The 19741-nt window shown below is 34.5% G+C and overlaps 3 protein-coding genes across 3 annotated transcripts; 1 reads left to right on the forward strand and 2 right to left on the reverse strand.

Moving 5' to 3' along the window:
* Positions 1-4953: 4953 nt before the first annotated feature.
* LOC105110331 (fasciclin-like arabinogalactan protein 12) lies at positions 4954-6529 on the reverse strand. The gene has a single exon (XM_011005330.1). The coding sequence runs from the start codon at positions 6211-6213 to the stop codon at positions 5482-5484; it is 732 nt and encodes a 243-aa protein (XP_011003632.1). The 5' UTR covers positions 6214-6529; the 3' UTR covers positions 4954-5481.
* Positions 6530-6800: 271 nt separating this feature from the next.
* On the reverse strand, positions 6801-10068 carry LOC105110330 (heat stress transcription factor A-5-like). The gene is made up of 2 exons (XM_011005329.1): positions 9733-10068; positions 6801-8453 (listed from the first exon to the last, which is right to left on the reverse strand). The coding sequence occupies exons 1-2, from the start codon at positions 9970-9972 to the stop codon at positions 7224-7226; spliced, it is 1470 nt and encodes a 489-aa protein (XP_011003631.1). The 5' UTR covers positions 9973-10068; the 3' UTR covers positions 6801-7223.
* Positions 10069-16271: 6203 nt separating this feature from the next.
* On the forward strand, positions 16272-18573 carry LOC105110333 (Exostosin family protein). Its single transcript, XM_011005332.1, has one exon. It carries the CDS (start codon positions 16787-16789, stop codon positions 18389-18391), a length of 1605 nt encoding a protein of 534 aa, XP_011003634.1. The 5' UTR covers positions 16272-16786; the 3' UTR covers positions 18392-18573.
* The last annotated feature ends 1168 nt before the right edge of the window (positions 18574-19741 follow it).

A 19741-nucleotide genomic window follows, 5' to 3' on the forward strand; every position in this document is an offset into this window, starting at 1 on the left:
TTTTACTTGCCGATAGATCTGTAAAAGTGCCTAGAGGAATAATTGAAGATGTGTTAGTACAAGTCGATAAATTCATTTATCCTGTGGATTTTATTGTCTTGGACACAGAACCTGTTGAAACATGTAATTCATTTCCTGTTATTTTAGGACGTCCGTTTCTTGCAACCTCTAACGCATTGATTAATTGTAGGAATGGACTGATGAAGCTATCATTTGGAAACATGACATTGGAGATGAATATTTTCAACATTTGCAAGCAACCTGGAGATGATAATGATTTACAAGAAGTAGATCATATTGAGGAATTAGTTTATGATCAACTTGAATCTACTTTAAGTAAAAATGAATTGGATAAAACTGAAGATTTGCAAATGATTTATTCTGAGGAAGAAATCACGGATGAAAAACGCATAGAAAATGTTGATGCGAATCTTTTGTCAACAATGACAACAGATTCGACATCTGACATCACACCAATCGATGATTACTTTCCTAACGAATCCTTACTTTCTCTTAGTCCAATGCCTTGGTATGATAAAAATATTAATTTTCTTGCTTTAGGAGATTTGCCAGCTGATTGGAGTACCCAAGACAAAGAAAAGTTTTTGAATGAAGTGAAGAGCTTTTATTGTGATGACCCTAACTTATTCAAATATTGTCCTGATCAAATATTTCAAAGATTCATTCCCGACAATGAGGTAAGTAGTGTCATTAAACTTTGTCATTGTGAAGCATGTGGAAGTTATTTCTTGTCAAAAAAGACAGCTACAAAAATCTTTCAAAATGGATTTTATTGGCCCACCATGTTCAAGGACACACATGCATTCTGCAAAACTTGTGAAAATTGTCAAAAAATTGACACTTGTCAAAAAGTTTTGTTTTATGATTCTCAACTCTATGCATTCCCTAAAGAGCTAAGATCAAGATGGAGCAATCCTTATGGGGCCTGTGATATTGAGAATTCAATGAATGACAATGATTTTAAGGAAAATGGACATTGTTTGAAAGCTTACTTTGATAATTTTCCTAGTGAAAATGAATCAGCTGGTTTGAATGATCTTGTAGATAAAGGTTGATTATTTTGTTTTTCTCACATTTTCTTTTTTGTGTTTCTTTTCGAGTGATTTTTGCTAGTTTCTCTCACCCCGGTCAAATGGCAGACAACGGTACTCCGTGACTTAAGTCGGTTCTTTCAGTTTCCCACAATAACTGATATTTGTGTATATATTTGTGCAATTCTTTGAATCTCTCTTCCAATTCTCATTTGAAAATGGACACTAATCTTGAAAAATTGAAAAAGTATTTTCCCGCTCTGCCTCAGAATGCGATTACAAAAATTTACCGTGCTAGATGTGCAAGATTGAGATTATTAATGAATCATGGAATTCCTGAAGATATTCGTTGGTTGATTGAAGCAAAGGTCCGATTATCAGGTGAGTCCTCTAACTTCATTTCACACATGCCTGGAACAGGTAAAAGCACTTTTGCAAAGAAACGTCGTGCAAAACGACTAGAAGTCTGTCATCGATGTGCTAGATGGACTTGTAATACACAATGTCGTTCTTTAGGAATGGTATCTATAAACCGTGAAGATAAAATACAATTCATTAAGGATGGCCTGAGTAAGGAGTCTTTAGATAATCTTCTATTGACTCTTGAGACGCATCCTAGTGGAGATGTGCATCGTGCAATTCATGATTTATGGCCACTATTTCATAAAGAACATGATAGACTTAGTCTTGGGAATCTGACTAAAAAAGACCCTGTTTGCCAGTTTTTAAGAAAACTGGATGGGAAGCCTATCCCCGACCCATAGAGGGCGTTTAAGCCGTTCTTGGACGTAAAACCAAGGGAAGATGTGAGCCACAATCACAACTACCTGTACATACACATGCTTGGTTTTATTATTGTGTTTTGTTGTTTCTTATATTTGTTTCAGTGTGTTTCAGGTTTGTCAGTGTTCGTTATTTCAGGTGATATCTTCTATACTCTATCTTTCTACCTTAGAACATTGAGGACAATGTCTCGTTTTGGTTGGGGGGAGAGGGTAGTAGTTGATAAAAAAAAAATTGTTTTTCATTTCATAAAGCATGTGCATAATTGTTGTTACTAGGATGGCAGAGTAAAGGAGTTCTTTTGTTAAAGTGACTCTTGAGACGCATCTTAGTAACCATTCTTAACAAGGTCTATTATAATACTTCCTGAAATATTCAGGTTTACAAACTCTCGTATTGTTACCACTTAATTCTGCTCATATACTTATTTAACATGTATTTTTAAACCTTAATTTACACACACACACTTTAACATATGATTGTGGGTTGCATATTGGATTATTACATTATTTATGTTCTTTTGTTAAAGGTAACAACTAAGGGAAAGGGATTGTATATAATTAAAAAGAAAAAAAAAAAAAAAAAAAAAAAAAAAAAAAAAAAAAAAAAAAAAAAAAAAAAAAAAAAGAAAAAAAGAAAAAAAAATGATGATAATAAAAATGTAGATAAGTTTGGTTTCGTAGCCTCCCTAACCTAAGCAATTAAGCCCGAAGGGGTGTTTTAACACCTAATACCCTAAAGTCAACTGACTTGGGAGCTATTGGCCCAACGCTTGTTACATGGGTTGAGGAGAAAAGCTTAAGGGAATCAAACATTGCACTATCTACATATCAGTATCTGCGACCCGAGTTACTAAGCTCGTAGGGGTGTCTTAACACCTAATGCCCTAAGACCAACTGGTCTGGGAGTCATTAGCTGAAAGCTCATTACATGGGTTAAAGATGCATGATGTTTTTAAAGTATATGTATATAGAGTTAAAAAAAAAAAAAAAGACAAAAATAGTAATCCCAACCCAAGGAAGTTAACCTTAAACATTAGAACAAAAATTTTGTTTTCTTCCAAGAAAAGCCCCATAATTATGTGTTGATACATTGAGCACAAAAGAAAGGTTTATTAATATCTTGTTAAGAGGTATTGAGCAGATATATAAATTTAATGAGAGTTTGTTTATCTGGATAGACTAATGGAAGTTAAATGATGAATACCTTGCTTTGTGAAATTTGCAAATTTGTTTTCTATTTTAACGCTTTGATTACTAGGGACTAGTAATAAGCTGGTTGGGGGGTGTGATTAGTACTTAAAAGTGCATTTTTATCATGGTTTTATATCATCATTTTGCACTTGAAGTATCAATAACTCCTTAACTAAAATATGTTTTATAATAATGTATCTAATAATATAAGATACCTATAATTTATGGTAAATGTCTATTTTTAATGCAGGCCTATCACATAAATGAAAGGATTGATTGATGACTTGAAGAACTTAAATTGCAAGGATAAAGAGATGGCCAAACTTAGAAAAGAGATGTCGGTGCAATCCAAACCGGAACACTGTTCGGTAATTGGGTCATATCTGGAGCTACAGATCTCAGATTTAGGTCCAATTTATATGGATGGAAAGGTAAGACATAGGCCTACAACTTTCATATGGAGCCCAAGATCTAAAAAGGCCATTATCAAGTCCAAATTGTAGCAACAACAAAGAAGCCCGAATCTGTCTTCCAGCCCGAGCACTATTCGGTATTTTGGCCATATCTGGAGTTCTAGAAGTCCAAATGAGCTGAAATTTTTACACAAGAAAGCTGAGACAATTGCCTACAACTTTCATGTTTACAACTGGCTCCAATTTTGACGTTATCAATGACGTTTTGGGCAGACAAGAGAAGATAAGGATTGTCACCAAGTCAAAAGTTGGTCACCCACTTATCAATTAGTCATCAAATCAATAGTTCCCATTTTTGGCCTATAAAAGGAGGCATTTGCCATGCATTTAGGCATCTTGATTTCCAGATCAAGATCATGCTCTTCCTTTCTCTCTTTGTATTTTTTATGCTTTGTTTTCATTAATATTAAGTTTATGCCTTTCATTTCCTTTCCTTTACTTAGTTAACTTTTATGTTCTTATTTTGTTTATCTATTTTGCTTTCTTTCATTATGTCTAGCTAAGTTAATTATGTCAAGGTGAAAAGGTTACACTAATGGTGTAAGAATAAGTATAATGTAAACTTAATATGGACTTTAATGTTTGATACTAACATGTTTTATATTTGCTATCTTGTTCACTCTTTAATACTTTGCTTGATAGCTGATGATCACCACGAGATAGAGAGAAACACAGAGAGAGAGCTAAGGGTGAGAGTTGAGTTGAGTAGATAAGTTTTCTCCTCCTCCTTGTTTTCTTGTTTGTATTGCTTTTGAGCTTGATTAATACAAACCAGTAGCTCCGTGAAGTAGGCAAGTTGCCGAACCACGTAAATTTGTGTGTGTTTGAATGTTTGGATCACCTAACAACTGGTATCAGAGCTTGTTCTTGAAAGTTCTTGAAAAAAAGGGTGTTTGATCCAAACTCAAAAATCAAAGTTCTCAAAACGTGTTTTTGAACATACCACCGTGAAGAGGACGACGAGTTTAAAATTCTGATTTTCTTAAGTACACTCTGCAAGGTTTAAGAAGTTCGCCCGCATCTTGTCCATCCTATAGCCAACTAAAGGCACATTTGAAGAGCTTATACTCAAGCTTTGTATGTTATATATACGATTGATTATGGCAATGCAGGATTTTACGAATAGGACTAGCTTCTTCACATGGATCAACGTTCTATCATTGTGACAAGTCACATTCAATATAGAATTTCTATGGTTTCTAGGGCTTCCACATATATGAATTTATGTGTTAACTGCCCCACTTTATAGGATTGAGGCAACTCAATTCATTGGCCCCTTTCTGGTCTTTTTTCTTCATATGATTGCTCCATGACAAGAGTTCTGCACAGAGGAGGTATAGATGGTTCTCTATAGAGGTTGAAGTAAAAAACTGAACATCCAAAACAGTTGTAATGCAATTGTTAAGGTGGCATGATTGGATTATGTAATTTGGGCCTTTTTCTTCAACGATATCCTCAATACTTGCCGTCCATATTAGGGTTTTCTTGTTTTTTTTTGCGCGTGCATGTGAAGCCATGACACTACCTTTAACAGAAGGATCAACAACCCACTAAATTTAGTTTCTCTAGGTGGGCAATTGCATTGGGGAGGCTATCATTGCATACCATTAAGGATTCCCAGCTGGGGGATTGAACACGTACCTAACAGTGTATATGGAACTTATCTTTCAGCGTGTAACATCATCACATTTGTAGAAAAGTTTAGAAGATGGCAATGGCAGCACCCACGTTCACACCACCAACGAAAGTACTAGACAAAGAGATTTTGAATAAATCAATGAACTTATAGAAGTGATACCAACTTTCTTTATGACAAGCAGCAACTTGAGGCATCTAGCTTTCGAAGGTTTCCTGTAATAACATATAGAGAACTCCCGCTCTTTTTTTCACTCTTTTTCAGGCAACAAGTTCTTATGTCAACTACGAGGACCAAATCCAGGACAAGCTGTCCTTATCACATGGTTCCTAGGCTTTTTCTGGTCACAAAGAAAACGATATTGCAACAACAGTACCAACTATAAAGAACACCGTATCATGATACATGATAAAACTTACAGCGCTAGAAATATCCTTCTTAGAAACACCATCATCAGGGCTCTCTGACTCTGCTTTAAGCTTTGGTGCCGGTGCCGGTGCCGGTGGTGGAGGTTTAGGGGTAAATATATCCAAAGGAAGTAGCACCTTGTCAACCTGATATATAGCAAGATTGGTGTCCGTGTATACAGTGTCAGAAATGGTGGTGTTGGTAAGTCCTGTAGATATGTTCAAGGAGTTCCCACTGGCGGTAACGTTAAGCTGAAACCTAGCACCAGATCCAGCGTGTGTTTTTAAAGGGCTACTCACGGTATCAAATTGGGAAGATGAGATGAACATAGGGACAATGTGAAACTGCATCAACTCGACCTTCTCTTGATCAGTTAAGGTGCGGAGAGTGCCTGTTTTAAGGGCTGAAAATGCACTATCGCTTGGAGCAAAGATGGTCAAGCCATTGTTTGTGTTGCCAAGTTGGGAGTTTAGATTGCTATCCAATTGAGTGGATTTCAAGAGGCGGATGAAGGTCTTGAAGTGGCCAGCCTTTTTGAGTATTTTGATGACATTAGTGGGGCCGGGTGGTGCAGGAGCGGGCGCAGGTGATTGAGCTGTGGTTGTGGTTAAATTGATGGAGAGAATAAGCAGATACAATGAGATCAAGAGGTGTTGTAATCGTTCCATTTTTTCAATGTTGTTTACCAGTAGTGGTGACCTGTTTTGTTTGCAAAATGTAAATGTGGGAGTGCTTCGCTGCACAAGTGTTAGATTCACAAAGAGAGGCCTTTAATAATGGAGAGGACCGAGAAGAAAACGAAGTTAGGTGTAACCTGCAATGTGATATTAGTGAAAAAAAATTAGGTGTTTGGTGCCTCACCTTTCACGAAAAAGGGAAAAAGAAAATCAATTGAGAGGGATATAACAGCAACTTGTTTGCTTAGAGTTGAAGGGAAATAGGGTTTTGTCAAACTATAAAAGAGTATTCGTAAGCAAATGTGAGATTGTAAATACCAGAGTATCGTAAATACCAGAGTATCACTGTTTTTGGAAGTCAATATAGGGAGGGAGGGAGGGATGGACTTATTTTTCAGGTATTATGGTTAGTTTTCACTGAATTTGACCACCAATACTTGTATTTCAGAAAGTTTTGTTTCGTGAAGGATGTAATCAGCAGCACAATTTAAAACATGTGACTGAAAGTGTAAGGTTTTGACCACCAACACAGTGTACAATACCAAATCGCTTTTAAAACTAACACAGGCGCCAAAGTCATAGAACAAGCGTGTTATTGTCATTATAGCTTTAGGGCATCAAGCACGAAAAAGGGAAAGAACATGTGGAATGTGCTATTGGTTAATGGAAGTAGAAGACAATTTCAAACCAACAGTAAGGATCAGCCATTGCCTACCATCCCACCATTTAAATCTGCACCATGCTACACCCATAAAATTCAATTTTCCCACATCAGCACGCCAAATGAAAGCAATCTATTAGAAGGGTGGACCGGTGAACAGTAATAGCATCTAAAATTACTAGTGGCATGTCAAGCGTCAACATTATATTATTCAAACCAAATAGATGGTTTCATGTCAAGTTATATTCTGATGTTGCCAATGGTAATTTTATGAGAGCACCAAAGGTACTGAGAGAAACCTCTGCGAACCTTTTGCTAGGCTCTAAGACAATTGCGATGCTCACAGAGAGAGCTGCTCCATGTTTTTAGCATTTCTTGGCGCTCCGAAACCTATCCTTCTTTCTCGCTCATCATATGGGTTTGCTCTGTAATTAGAACTTGCCTCTTCATTATCAGAATAGCCGGGCCTTTCAGTTAGGAACTGTTCCCAGAAAACATCATTCACTCTAACTGGAGCTGATGGAGGTGCTTGATTGTTACTTGGGGTCTCCTGGGAGGAGGATAAAACTCTGCCCTCGTTACCCAGATTTATGTTGTTCTGACTAGCTCGGATATCAGAATCTTTGTTACTCTCATTAAACCTTGATTCTGGAGATTTGCCAATTTCCTGGCCTAGTTGAGGTATCCTAGTTAAATAAGGATTTTTGTTGACTTGCAAAGGAGAAGATGCCAGACTAAGATTTAGCTGACAGGAAATATGACCGTCAACTTCTTCATTAGAAATCAAATTCGACTGCAGTGAATGTAGTGCTGGGCTCCCATTTGCTGGTATGTCTTTTGGGACAGCTGGATTCACTTTAAATGCATACGATGCCCCTGTGTCTGAAAGTTCTAATGTTTCAGGTGCCAATAGCAAACCTGATGTCCTAGTCAGTGCATCTTTTGGATTCCCTTCAGATATTTTTCTTTGTGGGCTTCCCCCATCTTCATTGGAGCTCTGTGTGCTGTGTGAAACCAAATTACTATCTGAAACAGCTGGTGACAATTCCAGTCTCAACTTATCTGGGAAATCTTGATGGATGACATTCGACTCAGGTCTAGAACTACTGTGGTTTTCCACAAGACTATTTTCTGCAATTGGCATTGGGTGATCAACTTGGGGCAATCGTCTCTTCTTGCTATAGGCTGAAAAATCCATAGCTTCAATCTTGCGAGCAAGGTGTTCAACAAAAGTAGGGTTTTGAACAGCCTTCTCTAAGAACGACAGCAGCTTTTCCTGCCTCTGCTGCATAGTATCTATCTTCTGTGTTAGATCTTCCACCTGTAGCTTTGCAGATGACCGCTGCTGTTCAAACCTTAGAATACTTGCCTTGAGTTTAGCTTTATCACGTGCAAGCTTTTCTATTTCTTCCTCATATGCAGCTCTTTCTGGATCCACTAAAGAACCTTGAGGTTGACTATGACTGTGGATTGGTTTTCTTCGGTGGATATTCTTAAGCAGGTGCTTTTGATCTTTCACAAAATCTTCATTGGCAAATTCCCATCTCTCAGGATCAATCTTTCTAAATCCCTGGCAACAGAAATTATGCCATGCTAAGTTAAGTTGGCTTTAAAAAACAAAATCCTCTACATATAGACAATAAGCTAATTAAACCCAATACAGTCTCCCCTCTAATTTAGATAATACCTTAGAAAATGGGAAATTTCTCTTACCAAAAAGCATACACGATTGATGTTATTCCAACTGAAGAGCTGTTAACAATGTATAAGGCAGTTTGCACACAGTCCGAGAAGTGTTTTGTGAAGCAACAAGTGATGAGAAACTTTTAAATCCAAAGGTAAAATAGAGAGCATGAAAACAAGACGAATTCTTCACTATGACAATCCATTTCAGACCCAACTATCATTGCTTACAAGGACAAATTTGCATTCCATCTTCGATTATTAAGGCTCTTCCTTCATAGCTGACAATTAGAACATGCATAACATCTAGAAATTTGCAAATTTCGCTAAAATCAAACATCGTTAAACTTTCAAACCCATACATAAAAGAGAGCATGAAAACAATACGAATTCTTTTCTATGACAATCCATTTGAGACCCAACCATCATTGCCTACAACAACAAAATTGCATTCCATCTTTGAATATAAAGGCTCTTCCTTCATTACTGACAATTATAAAATGCATAACATGTAGAAATTTGCAAATTTCACTAAAATCAAACATCGTTAAGTTAATCCATTACCCACCAATATTTCCTGCCAGTCATTTACTTATTTTTATCAAATAATTCACAACCATTCTTTCCAAATACATGTTCTGTACCAAAACCCAGCCATATTGGGAATGACTGAGCCAACACAGCAAACTAGTATTTTAGCATCTGATAAACGAGCTGATTCCGTCGTTACACATTCATTCAATATTAAACCAGATCACAGACGCTTTGATTATGCCAAGGGCTCCTGCATCTAAAATAGATACTCAGACTACAAGTAGTCACTAATCTATACTCAGATTACAAGTATTCACTAATCTATCTTCCAATAAGGATTATTGATTCTTCCATTTCTAAATCTCCCCATCCCATCAAACCATTTCCTCAATCCGCGGCCAGCCTCTAAACCCAAACCCTGCACTTAAAAATGATCAACTCCCCAACAAAATGATCAACCATTTCTACACTTAAAAAGGCTCTAAAGAAAAAAATTTCTTCACTACCAATATTCATTCTATCATGATATCAAGAATTTCAATTTAGAAAAAACCCTTCGACGACTCATTTGCCACAAAGATTCAAACTTGTAACAACAAAACCAAAAAGGAAACAAACTTTAGAGCACTCACATAGGTGTTTAATTGTCTGATAAAGCTAGAGAAATTATTGTGCTTGAAAAAGGTAGGGAGCAACAATCTGGCGAATTCTGGAGGGTTCCAAACAACAAAGCTGTTTTTATTCGAACTCCAAGACACGATCTCGTCGGTCGATGAATCATCCACCATGTCATATGTCTTTACCAAGAACGGCGCCGGTCCTCCTCCTCCACCACCACCTCCTGTGGTAGCTGACGAGGGTCCTGCTTCCATTTTGATTGTTCTGTCGAAGACAAGACGAGTACGTGTTGAATTTTGGGAATGTATTTGGAGAAAGTGGAGCCTATGTTATTCTTGTTGTTGTCCAGTTCGTTAGTAGATGTTTTTAATGTGACACGTCAGTTTTTTGAGTACTTATTTTAGTATTTTTGTTTTGAAGATGCTAAATGGAAAATTAAAAAATATATTATTTTAATTTTTTAATGTTTATTTTATACATTTCAAACATTGTACTAAACAAAATGTTATTTTATTATTATTTATTTTATAAAAATACAATTCCTATAGTTCTAGTAAGAATATCAATTTTTTTCACTAATTTTTTTTAAAAATCTATATATTTTTTTATTTTTTATAAGATTATTCTGATTTTATTAGTCATGTCATGATTCTGAATGAATCAAGTTATTTTTTAATTATTTTTTTAATTTTATGATTTAATATTAGGTTGATTGAAAATCATTTAGATTGTTTTTAAATATGTCAAGTCAACCTAGTCATATCAAGTTTTTTATCAAATATACTAAAATACAATTAACTTTTTTAAAAAGGTTTTTATCATTTGAGTAAAGATAAATAAAAAAAATATTTATACTATTTAATAAACTATATTATCAATTTTTCTTTTCTAAATAGCATCTCCCCATTAAATTATAAAATGAGTTTTGTTTTTCCTTTAAAAAACAACAAAGAAAAAGATCATGATTATATATATAAAAAATTCATATAAGTCAACCCATGTTAATTAATTTTTTCTTTTTTAAAAAAACCTACTTCAAGTTTAATAAAAATAAAAAGTAATAAATAGCTTATAACAGATAATAAAATGAAAAAAAAATTTCAGTTTAGTTTTGTTAAACCAATCTGCTCTCCACCCCAATATCTAAAGTTCAAATCTTAAATTGTTATAAAATTAAAATTAAAATCATACATAGTTATAAAATCATCAAATAATATTATAATATTTGAGAATTAACTAGTTGTATTATATCAATTTTTTTTTATATAAAAAAACCATTCTTAAAAAAAATCTATAAGAGAGAAAGTTTAGATATAGATATTTTTATTGTTTTTTATGGTTCTACATTTTATTTTCTCTCTTTTGTATATTTCTTTTCAAAATAAATCTAAAATAATAATTAATAAGATATTATTGATTACTCATTATGTATCATAAAAAAATTACTATATAAAAAATATTTAAAAAAAATGCATTTGAACCTAACTAAAAAAAGCATCATAAAAAATGAATAAATGGTAAAAAAAATAATAGACAGATATGTTTTTCTTTTAGGATTAGATTTTTTATATTAATTGTTACATACTTAAAAATATAAAAATTTATATAGAAAAAATAATTAATGGGTAGAAACTTAAAATTATATACTCAATTTTTTTAGATTGTATTATATTAGGCATCCTCGAAATCAAATCCTTAAGACAATTGACCAAACATGAATGCTAAGTTTGCTGAGGGTAATATCATAGCGGACTCCATTCCATACAAACCTCATAATTTTAAAAAAAGTTTTTTCAAAGATAAAGTTTTGAGTAACAAGATTCCACATCCTATGAGAGAAAGAATGAATTTGATAGATAGAAAGCTGGTGTGGATTGAGCATGAGAATCGCAACAGATTGCTGCTTAAGATTTTGATAGATGACTCCATCTTTAACGATCTTTGTTATCCTTGGCATGATTCTTTAGTAATCAAATTGCTGGGAAAAGATGTTGGTTACTTTCAAATGCAGAGTCGATTAAAATCTACTTGAAAATTGTTAGGAGGGTTTAAGCTCATAGATATTAGGAACGACTATTTCATGGTCAAGTTTGATATTGTGGAGGATCAGGAGAGGGTCATTAACGGGGGTCCATGGATGATCTTTGACCAACATCTGACAGTGCAAAAGTGGACTGCTGATTTCATTGCCTCCTCTGCTGTTATTAATCATATTATGGTTTGAGTAAGAATTTCAAGTCTTAATTTCCATACGCTTACTTATATTAGAAGGCAAAGAGACATGTTTTATGACTTTTTTCTCCCTGATGGCTCTTGGTGTTCAGATGATGCTAAGTTACAGGTTGAGGCCATTAATTTCTTCAAATATCTTTTTAGTTATGATAATGTAGTGGATATTTCAGCTTTGGATGAGATTGCAGTTCCAAAGCTTTGTAATCTTGAAGTGGCTGATTTAATGAAACTGGTTACTAAAGATGAAGTGTTTGTAGCTCTCTTTAGTATGAAGCCTTTTAAAACATCTAGTATAGATGGTTTCTAGCCTTTCTTCTTTAAAACTCATTGGGATGTAGTAGGAGACGACATCTAGAGGTTAATCCATACTGCTTTTGAGTAAGGTAATTTTAGCAGAAAGATTTCAGAAATGTTTATGGTTCTGATTTCAAAATAGGAGAATCCTTCCAACTTCAAGCAGTTTCATCCTATAAGCTTATGTAATGTTATTTATAAGCTTATTACCAAGGTCTTGGTAAATAGTCTGCGACCCTATCTTGATAATTTTATTGGCCCTCTTTAGAGCAGCTTCATAATAGATCATAGTACTATTGATAATGTTTTAATCAATCAGAAAGTTTTGCATCATATGCACAAGACTAAAAATAGACATGGGATCTTGGTAGCTAAAATTGATCTTGAAAAGGCATATGATAAGATTAATTAGGATTTTTTTAAAATCCATCCTAGAAGACTTTGGACTCCCGATAGGTACTATTAAGTTGATAATGTTTTGTGTTTAGTCCTTTTCAAATTCTCTCCTTTGGAATGGTTTGAAATTGCCAGTGTTTTCACCAATAAAGGGATTATATCAATGAAACCCACTTTTGCCTTACTTATTTGTGATGTGTATGGAGAAGCTTGCTTGTCTTATTAATAAAAAAGTATCTGATAAAACCTGGTTGCCAATTCATGTCTCTAAGGGCATCCCAGGTATCTCTCATCTGCTTTTTACGGATGATGTCCTTTCATTTACTAAAGGTACCAGTGTATAAATGTGTATGCTTGTTAATGTTCTCACAACTTTCTGTAGTGCTTCAGGTCTAAGGGTGAATTTTAACAAATCAAGAGTAATGTTTTCCAACAATTTTAGCATAAGGGTGAAGCATGACCTCTCACAAATCTCTAATATTAAGTTTGCTAACAATCTTGGTAAGTACCTTGGCTTCCTTCTAATTCAGGGTAGGGTTAAGAAGTCAAATCTAAATTTCATTATATAGAGGATTCAATCTAAGCTTGCAGCTTGGAAATGTTGTTTACTGAATAAGGCTAGAAAGGTTACCTTAGTAAAATTGGTTTTGGCGGCAATCCCTACTTACTCTATGCAACAAATCTAGCTTCCATAGGTTTGCTTGGAAATTGATAAAATGGTGTGAAATCTCATGTGGGAAGGATATATTTCAAGTCGGGGAATTCATTTGGTGAATTAGAATATTGTATCCTCACAAGAAAATTATGGTGGATTGGGTATTAGGGAGGCAAGATTGGCTAATGTGGCTTTTTTAGGTAAGTGAGCTTGACAAATCATAAATGAAGGAAGGAAATCGTGGATATCAATATTAAGGCATAAGTATCTTCAACATCCCAGTTTGCTAAATATTTATACTGTGTCTCGAAATGTTTCTATTACATAACAGTCTTTGTATAAGGCATTTAATTTTCTTCTTGGTGGGTTCATTTACAGAGAAGGTAATGAGGATTTATCTTTATGGTTTGACCTTTGGATGCAGGACGACATAATAGGGTCAGAAGTGGATATAATACATATTATTGATTCAGATTTTAAAGTTTCAGATTTATGGTATGGTGGAAAGTGGAACTCTTATGTACTAGCTGCACATATTCCAAATTTAGTCAAATAGAAAATCAAGGTGGTACTAATTCCATCTTGTTCAAGGCTAGAGGATTGCATTGTATGGTCTGCCAACATGAATTGTATGTATAATCTCACTTCAACTTATTCTTGGCTTTTGTTCGAAGCTAGAAATCTTCTTTCAGGTGTAAGGTGGACTTGGATTTGGAAATTGAAGGTTTTAGAAAAAATCAAGACGTTTATTTGGCAATTATTTTATAATAGCCTTTCCACTAATTTATGGTAGTTTAAACGCAATATTTTCTCATTTTCAATCTATGGTGGTTGTAACAAGGAGGACGAGGATATTTTACATTGTATTAGAAATTATGTGTTTGCCATGAGTATTTGGCTTGAATTAGATCTCATAAATCGGCAAGGGTTTTGGTGTTTTAAATGTGATAGAATGGGTTCAAAGATTTGTCTTATCGAACATTTTCTTGCTATTCTTGTCTGGTCTCTAGTGGATTTGAAGGAGGAGAAATATTTTAGCTTTTGGGAAGGAGTATTTGGGGGATAACTGTTTGTTATATTAAATTCACATTTTAAAAGATGTGTGTTGTGATGCCTGGAATAATCCAAATATGGTGAGTAGGCACTCCACTACTATCTCATGGCTTAAACTTGAAATTTTTTTTATTAAACTGGATGTGGATGACAACTCTTTTAGGAACCCGGGGAGGACTGAATTTTAGGGTCTCTTACGAAATTTTGGAAAGAGATGATTAATGGGTTTTACGGGTTATAAAAGTTTTGGTTTTAATCTACTTCCAGAACTATTAGGAATTAAATATGGTTTATTGGTGGCATGAGATAGAGGTTTCAAAAAGGTCAGATACAACTCTGATTCTACATATTCTATTCGATTGATTCAATATAATTTTAACAAGTATCACTTGTTCTGAGTTGTTATTTTTGACATAAAAACTCTCGGCATGAAATTGAAAAATTCATTTACTTCATATTTTGTGCGAAGCTAATTCATGTGTTGATTATATGACTAAGTTTGCATCAAAAAGTGACTCTGATTTATGTATTTAAAAGAACTCTTATTTGGGAGTTTGTTATTTGTTGTTATCTGATTCTCTAGGTTTTGTTTATCTTAGAGGATTATAGTTTTTTTTTCTTTTCACTATACCAAAAAAAATAAAAATTAAATTCTTATAAACTTGGAAGGAACTCTCTCTCTTAATTTGGATATCCTATTCTTGTTAAATATTAATGCATATTTTTTTTTTAAAAAAAAAAGCTATGCATATTAAGTTGATATATAACTATTCCAAAATAATTATTAATATTACCATATTTTTTAAAATATCCTTAAAAACTATGACATAATTTTTTAAATATTATTTTAGTAAATCTATTCAAAACTAATTTTATACTATTTAAAAAAATAAGAGAAATAAAACGTTTAAAAATTGTTCAACAAACAAGTCATGTTCACTTAGGTACGAAAAAGACATGCCCACATCAGTGGCTTAAAAAAAGTATGCCTATATATGGGTTTGGATTACTAGATTCGTGTGCCTAACTTTCTCTTTCTCTCTCTTTTACACACACACATATATATTGGTGGGAAACAGTTTAATTGCTTGAATTTTGTATTAGCAGGGATGATTTGTTTTTTGTCTAAGCACACTATTCACCTTTCAATTTAAATTTCAATTATTTACTGTAGTTAAAATTGAAAGTGAGTTACAAGTTATTCTATCATAAAAACTCACTTTCAACTATTTAAAAAACTCATTTTTAACTTATTTTTACTTTTAAAATTTTAAACTTAAAAAACCCTTCAATCTCAATTAAATCAAATAAAAATACATTTGCAGCCCTTTATCTATTTTTATGACAATAAAAATAAAAATTCAAATTATCTCCATGAAACTTCTCTTTGCAAAACAAATATATTAATATAAAAAATAATTATTTTTATGATTGGAATGTACTTGATGGATCTTTTTTCTCTCTATATATATTTTATTTTAACATTCAAGGATTAAAATATAAAGAAATTAAAATCTAGAATCAAAATGTAAAATCCTAAAAATTTAGGAGATGAAATAATTGCATAAATTAAGACTTAAGCTTTATATTTTGTTTTTCATAAAATCTATATTTAATTTAATTTTAGAATTTTCTCCCAACACTTTATATTTGTGGGAATATACATGTATATTTAATTTTATTGTACGCAAGAATACATTCTAATATGTAACCGTCAAATTAAAAAAATAATAAACTGATTACATGTGCCACCAATCTATGATTTTGTGCAAAAATTAATGGAAGAACCTACAATCACTCGGCACATAGGGCCCCGTAATTCCCCCAAATAAAAGAATAAAACAAAGCACATTAAATAAAATAGATTGGAGTCCTATTTGGTTAACTCAACAACCCTGGATAAAGAAATAAATAGAAAGCCAAAGCATTGCCAGTCACAACTTAAAGTTGAATCCCCTGTTCACTTTCTCTTCTTCTCCTCTCCAATCACAAGATTCATGTAGCAAACCTACCAATTACCATTGCTTAATTTAAAAGAAAAGGAGCAAACCAGAGTTTTTGTCTTGATTCTTTGAACGAAGTTCTGGGAGAACAGTTAACCAAGAACTTGAAGCTCTTCTGATTCACTGCCTTGAATTTGATGCTTCAAAAGTTATTGCATGGCAAATGGCAATAAAAAAAATATAACGGTGCCCCATTTCTTGTCTTTAATTCACCTACAAAGTAACGGACGTTTGCTCCCTCCATCAAAAGAGTTAAGCACAAATCCAAAGAGACTACCCACCAGCCATCGCGCAAGCTGAGATCTTTCTTTTAACCTCAATGTTCTTGCCTTCTCGTCCACTTCACTAGCTTAAATTATGCACTTTGATTGACAAAAGGGATACTTTCTTCACCAGTTTCTTAGATTCCCACCTAGTTTTTTCTGCTATTGTTTGATGCATTATGTGAAGATGATGGAGAAGCCAATAATCAGAAAGTGCTGCAACAATCAACTCTGGTTGGTCATTCTCATCTCCTTTGTTTTATGCTTTGTTTTGCTCTGCTTTGATTATTCAGCTTTAACTGGAAACCAAGATGGGGTCACTGCTGTTTTGGTCAGTAATTATGAAAATTCAATCACCACCCAGAAATCAGAATCCCTTCAGTTCACTACTAGTCTCAATGAAACCCTCATTAGACCGAACAGAACAGATTTTATCACCAGACAACCTAGTAAAGATCAGCAAAGTGTGAAAGAGAAACCAGTTGCAGATTCTTGTTCAGGTGAGTACATTTATATTCATGATCTTCCTAGGCGGTTCAACCAAGAATTGATTGAGAATTGCGAGTCAATCACTGTTGGGACTGAGCGTAATATGTGTCCTTACCTGGTTAACTCTGGTCTTGGTCACGAGGTAGAGAATTTTGAAGGGGTTTTGTTAAACAAAAGTTGGTACGCAACAAATCAGTTCTTGTTAGCAGTTATTTTCCACAACAAAATGAAGCAGTACAAGTGCTTAACCAATGATTCTTCACTTGCATCAGCTATTTATGTACCGTTTTATGCTGGTCTTGATGTTGGTAGATATCTTTGGGGTGTTAAAGCATCAATAAGAGATCAATCTTCTTTTGATTTTGTCAAGTGGATGGTTTCACAACCTGAGTGGAAAAAAATGTGGGGTAGAGACCATTTCTTGGTTGTTGGGAGGATTTCATGGGATTTTAGGAGACAAACTGATAACGAATCTGACTGGGGCAGCAAGCTTAGGTTCTTACCGGAATCTAACAACATGTCAATGTTGTCAATTGAGTCTAGTTCCTGGAACAATGATTATGCTATACCATATCCAACTTGTTTTCATCCCTCAAAAGACAGTGAGGTACTTCAATGGCAAGACAAAATGAGAAGGCAAAAAAGGCCTTACTTATTCTCATTTGCTGGCGCTCCAAGGCCTGATCTACAAGATTCGGTCCGGGGCAGGATCATTGAGGAATGCCAAGCTTCAAAGAATTTGTGCAAATTGCTAGAGTGTAGTTACGGTGTTAATGGTGCCATCACTTGTGATAATCCAGCCAATGTGATGAGGTTGTTTCAAAATTCAGTTTATTGCTTGCAACCTGCAGGGGATTCATACACTAGGCGATCGATATTTGATGCCATTTTAGCAGGGTGCATTCCAGTTTTTTTCCATCCGGGTACTGCCTACGCCCAATATAAATGGCATTTACCACAGAATTACAGCAAATACTCCGTGTTTATACCAGTGAAAGATGTTAAAGATTGGAAAGCTGGCATCAATGAGACGCTGCTCCGAATTCCTGAGGAAAGAGTTATGTCTATGAGGGAGGAGGTTATAAGGCTCATTCCAAGCATAATATATGCAGATCCAAGGTCAAGATTGGAGACCTTTGAAGATGCATTTGATTTAGCAGTTAAGGGAATTCTTGATAGAATAGATGTAGTTAGGAAGGTAATTAGAGATGGGGGTGATCCTAGTGCTGGTTTTGCAGATGGGGATGATTTCAAGTATACATTTTCTGGGTATGAAGGAGAAACTTGAAGGAGTTTCAATTCATTGTAATATGAATTTATTAGTCCATGTTCTTTAGCAATGGCTATCAAGCAAGCATGCTTAAATACGTACTCATTTACTCAAGATTCCATATGGTTCCTCACTGTTTCTTGCATATGGTATGATAATTAATCATTATTTAATGTCATTGGACTGTTTGCATTTTCTCCGCCTTGCCATTGAACGATCTTTTTTGCCCTCTTGAGCAGATCAGACTTGATCTTCTTTATCACTAATCATCATTATTTAATGCTACTTTCACTTGTCTCTTTTATGAAGGCTTGCCGACGCCAGGTGAGGGACCCATGATATTTCATGTCATGTGATATCTCCATCGACCAAGGCAATGAATTGGCCCCAAAAAAAATAAATAAATAATGACCATTGTCTGGTACACAAGACCCTCCTCCACTCAATAATGTCATGGTGTGGTCAAAGTAAATATTGTACGCCCGCGTGAGAATTTTCCCAAATACACAGGTAGGTCCGCAGGCTGTAAATCAACCGGAAAAAAAATTCAACCGTGCATGTGAGAATTTTCCCAGATACAGTGCCCCGTAAATACAGAGTAGATGATCGGTCTAAAATCCAGATTTAATAGTGTAGGTGAAAGCTGGTCCTGAATAACCTGACCAAAAAAATAGAATAGAATGGTAGGCATCGTAATTGTAGTCTATAACGAGTGACTCCATGGCTTGCTCCCTTGTAATTATAGTTATTTAGAAAGAAAAAAAATACTATCATACTCCCAAATACTTTTAGTTTGATATTGGCGTGATTGTTTTTTTGGATCGTAACTTTCAAAGCTCGATGGGTGAAAGTTTTGCCGAAGACTTAAACTTGGAAGCATGTAACATGGCAGATTTGGGGGAAACCATGGTGTTTTTGGGACAAGAACTTTCTCCCAATGGGCACTTGTGTATTGAAAGAGACTTTGTCTTTCTTCCTTCATCTTCCCGTAATTTGAGGCGGATTATTCTCCTTTTGCATGTTTTAAGAAAATTTATGAAATTGATTTGTCTAATTCGGACACAGGCCGATGCTACTGGGCCCAGGAAGCTTATAGGTGTAGAACAAGAGGCATTGAACCCAGCAGCTAAAAGCTAAAGTAAGGACACGAGCCCAGCCCTGCTCTGCGAGACCTATCCTAGACACAGATCTATCCACAAAGACGACTCTTCCTGCCGTTCTTGTTTTGTAAGGTTACTCGGCCATTTTCAAACTATTTTTCATGTATCCACATGTAATTGATGTATAATTCACTGCTTCAAATTAAAATAATCTGATTGTTGCAAACATTATGATCCTTTTGGACCAAAGAGTCCTTGGTAAGGAGAC

This window comes from Populus euphratica, unplaced genomic scaffold, assembly GCF_000495115.2.
Source record: "Populus euphratica unplaced genomic scaffold, PopEup_1.0 scaffold323.1, whole genome shotgun sequence".
Taxonomy (NCBI): domain Eukaryota; kingdom Viridiplantae; phylum Streptophyta; class Magnoliopsida; order Malpighiales; family Salicaceae; genus Populus; species Populus euphratica.

What these genes read in the sequence shown, in the direction of transcription:
- LOC105110331 (XM_011005330.1), bottom strand. Translation starts at nt 6,213, where the DNA reads ATGGAACGATTACAACACCTCTTGATCTCATTGTATCTGCTTATTCTC.
- LOC105110330 (XM_011005329.1), bottom strand. Translation starts at nt 9,972, where the DNA reads ATGGAAGCAGGACCCTCGTCAGCTACCACAGGAGGTGGTGGTGGAGGA. An exon ending in TCAGACAATTAAACACCTAT is followed by an intron (nt 8,454 to 9,732) that starts GTGAGTGCTCTA and finishes TTCTGTTGCCAG; the next exon opens with GGATTTAGAAAGATTGATCC.
- LOC105110333 (XM_011005332.1), top strand. Translation starts at nt 16,787, where the DNA reads ATGCATTATGTGAAGATGATGGAGAAGCCAATAATCAGAAAGTGCTGC.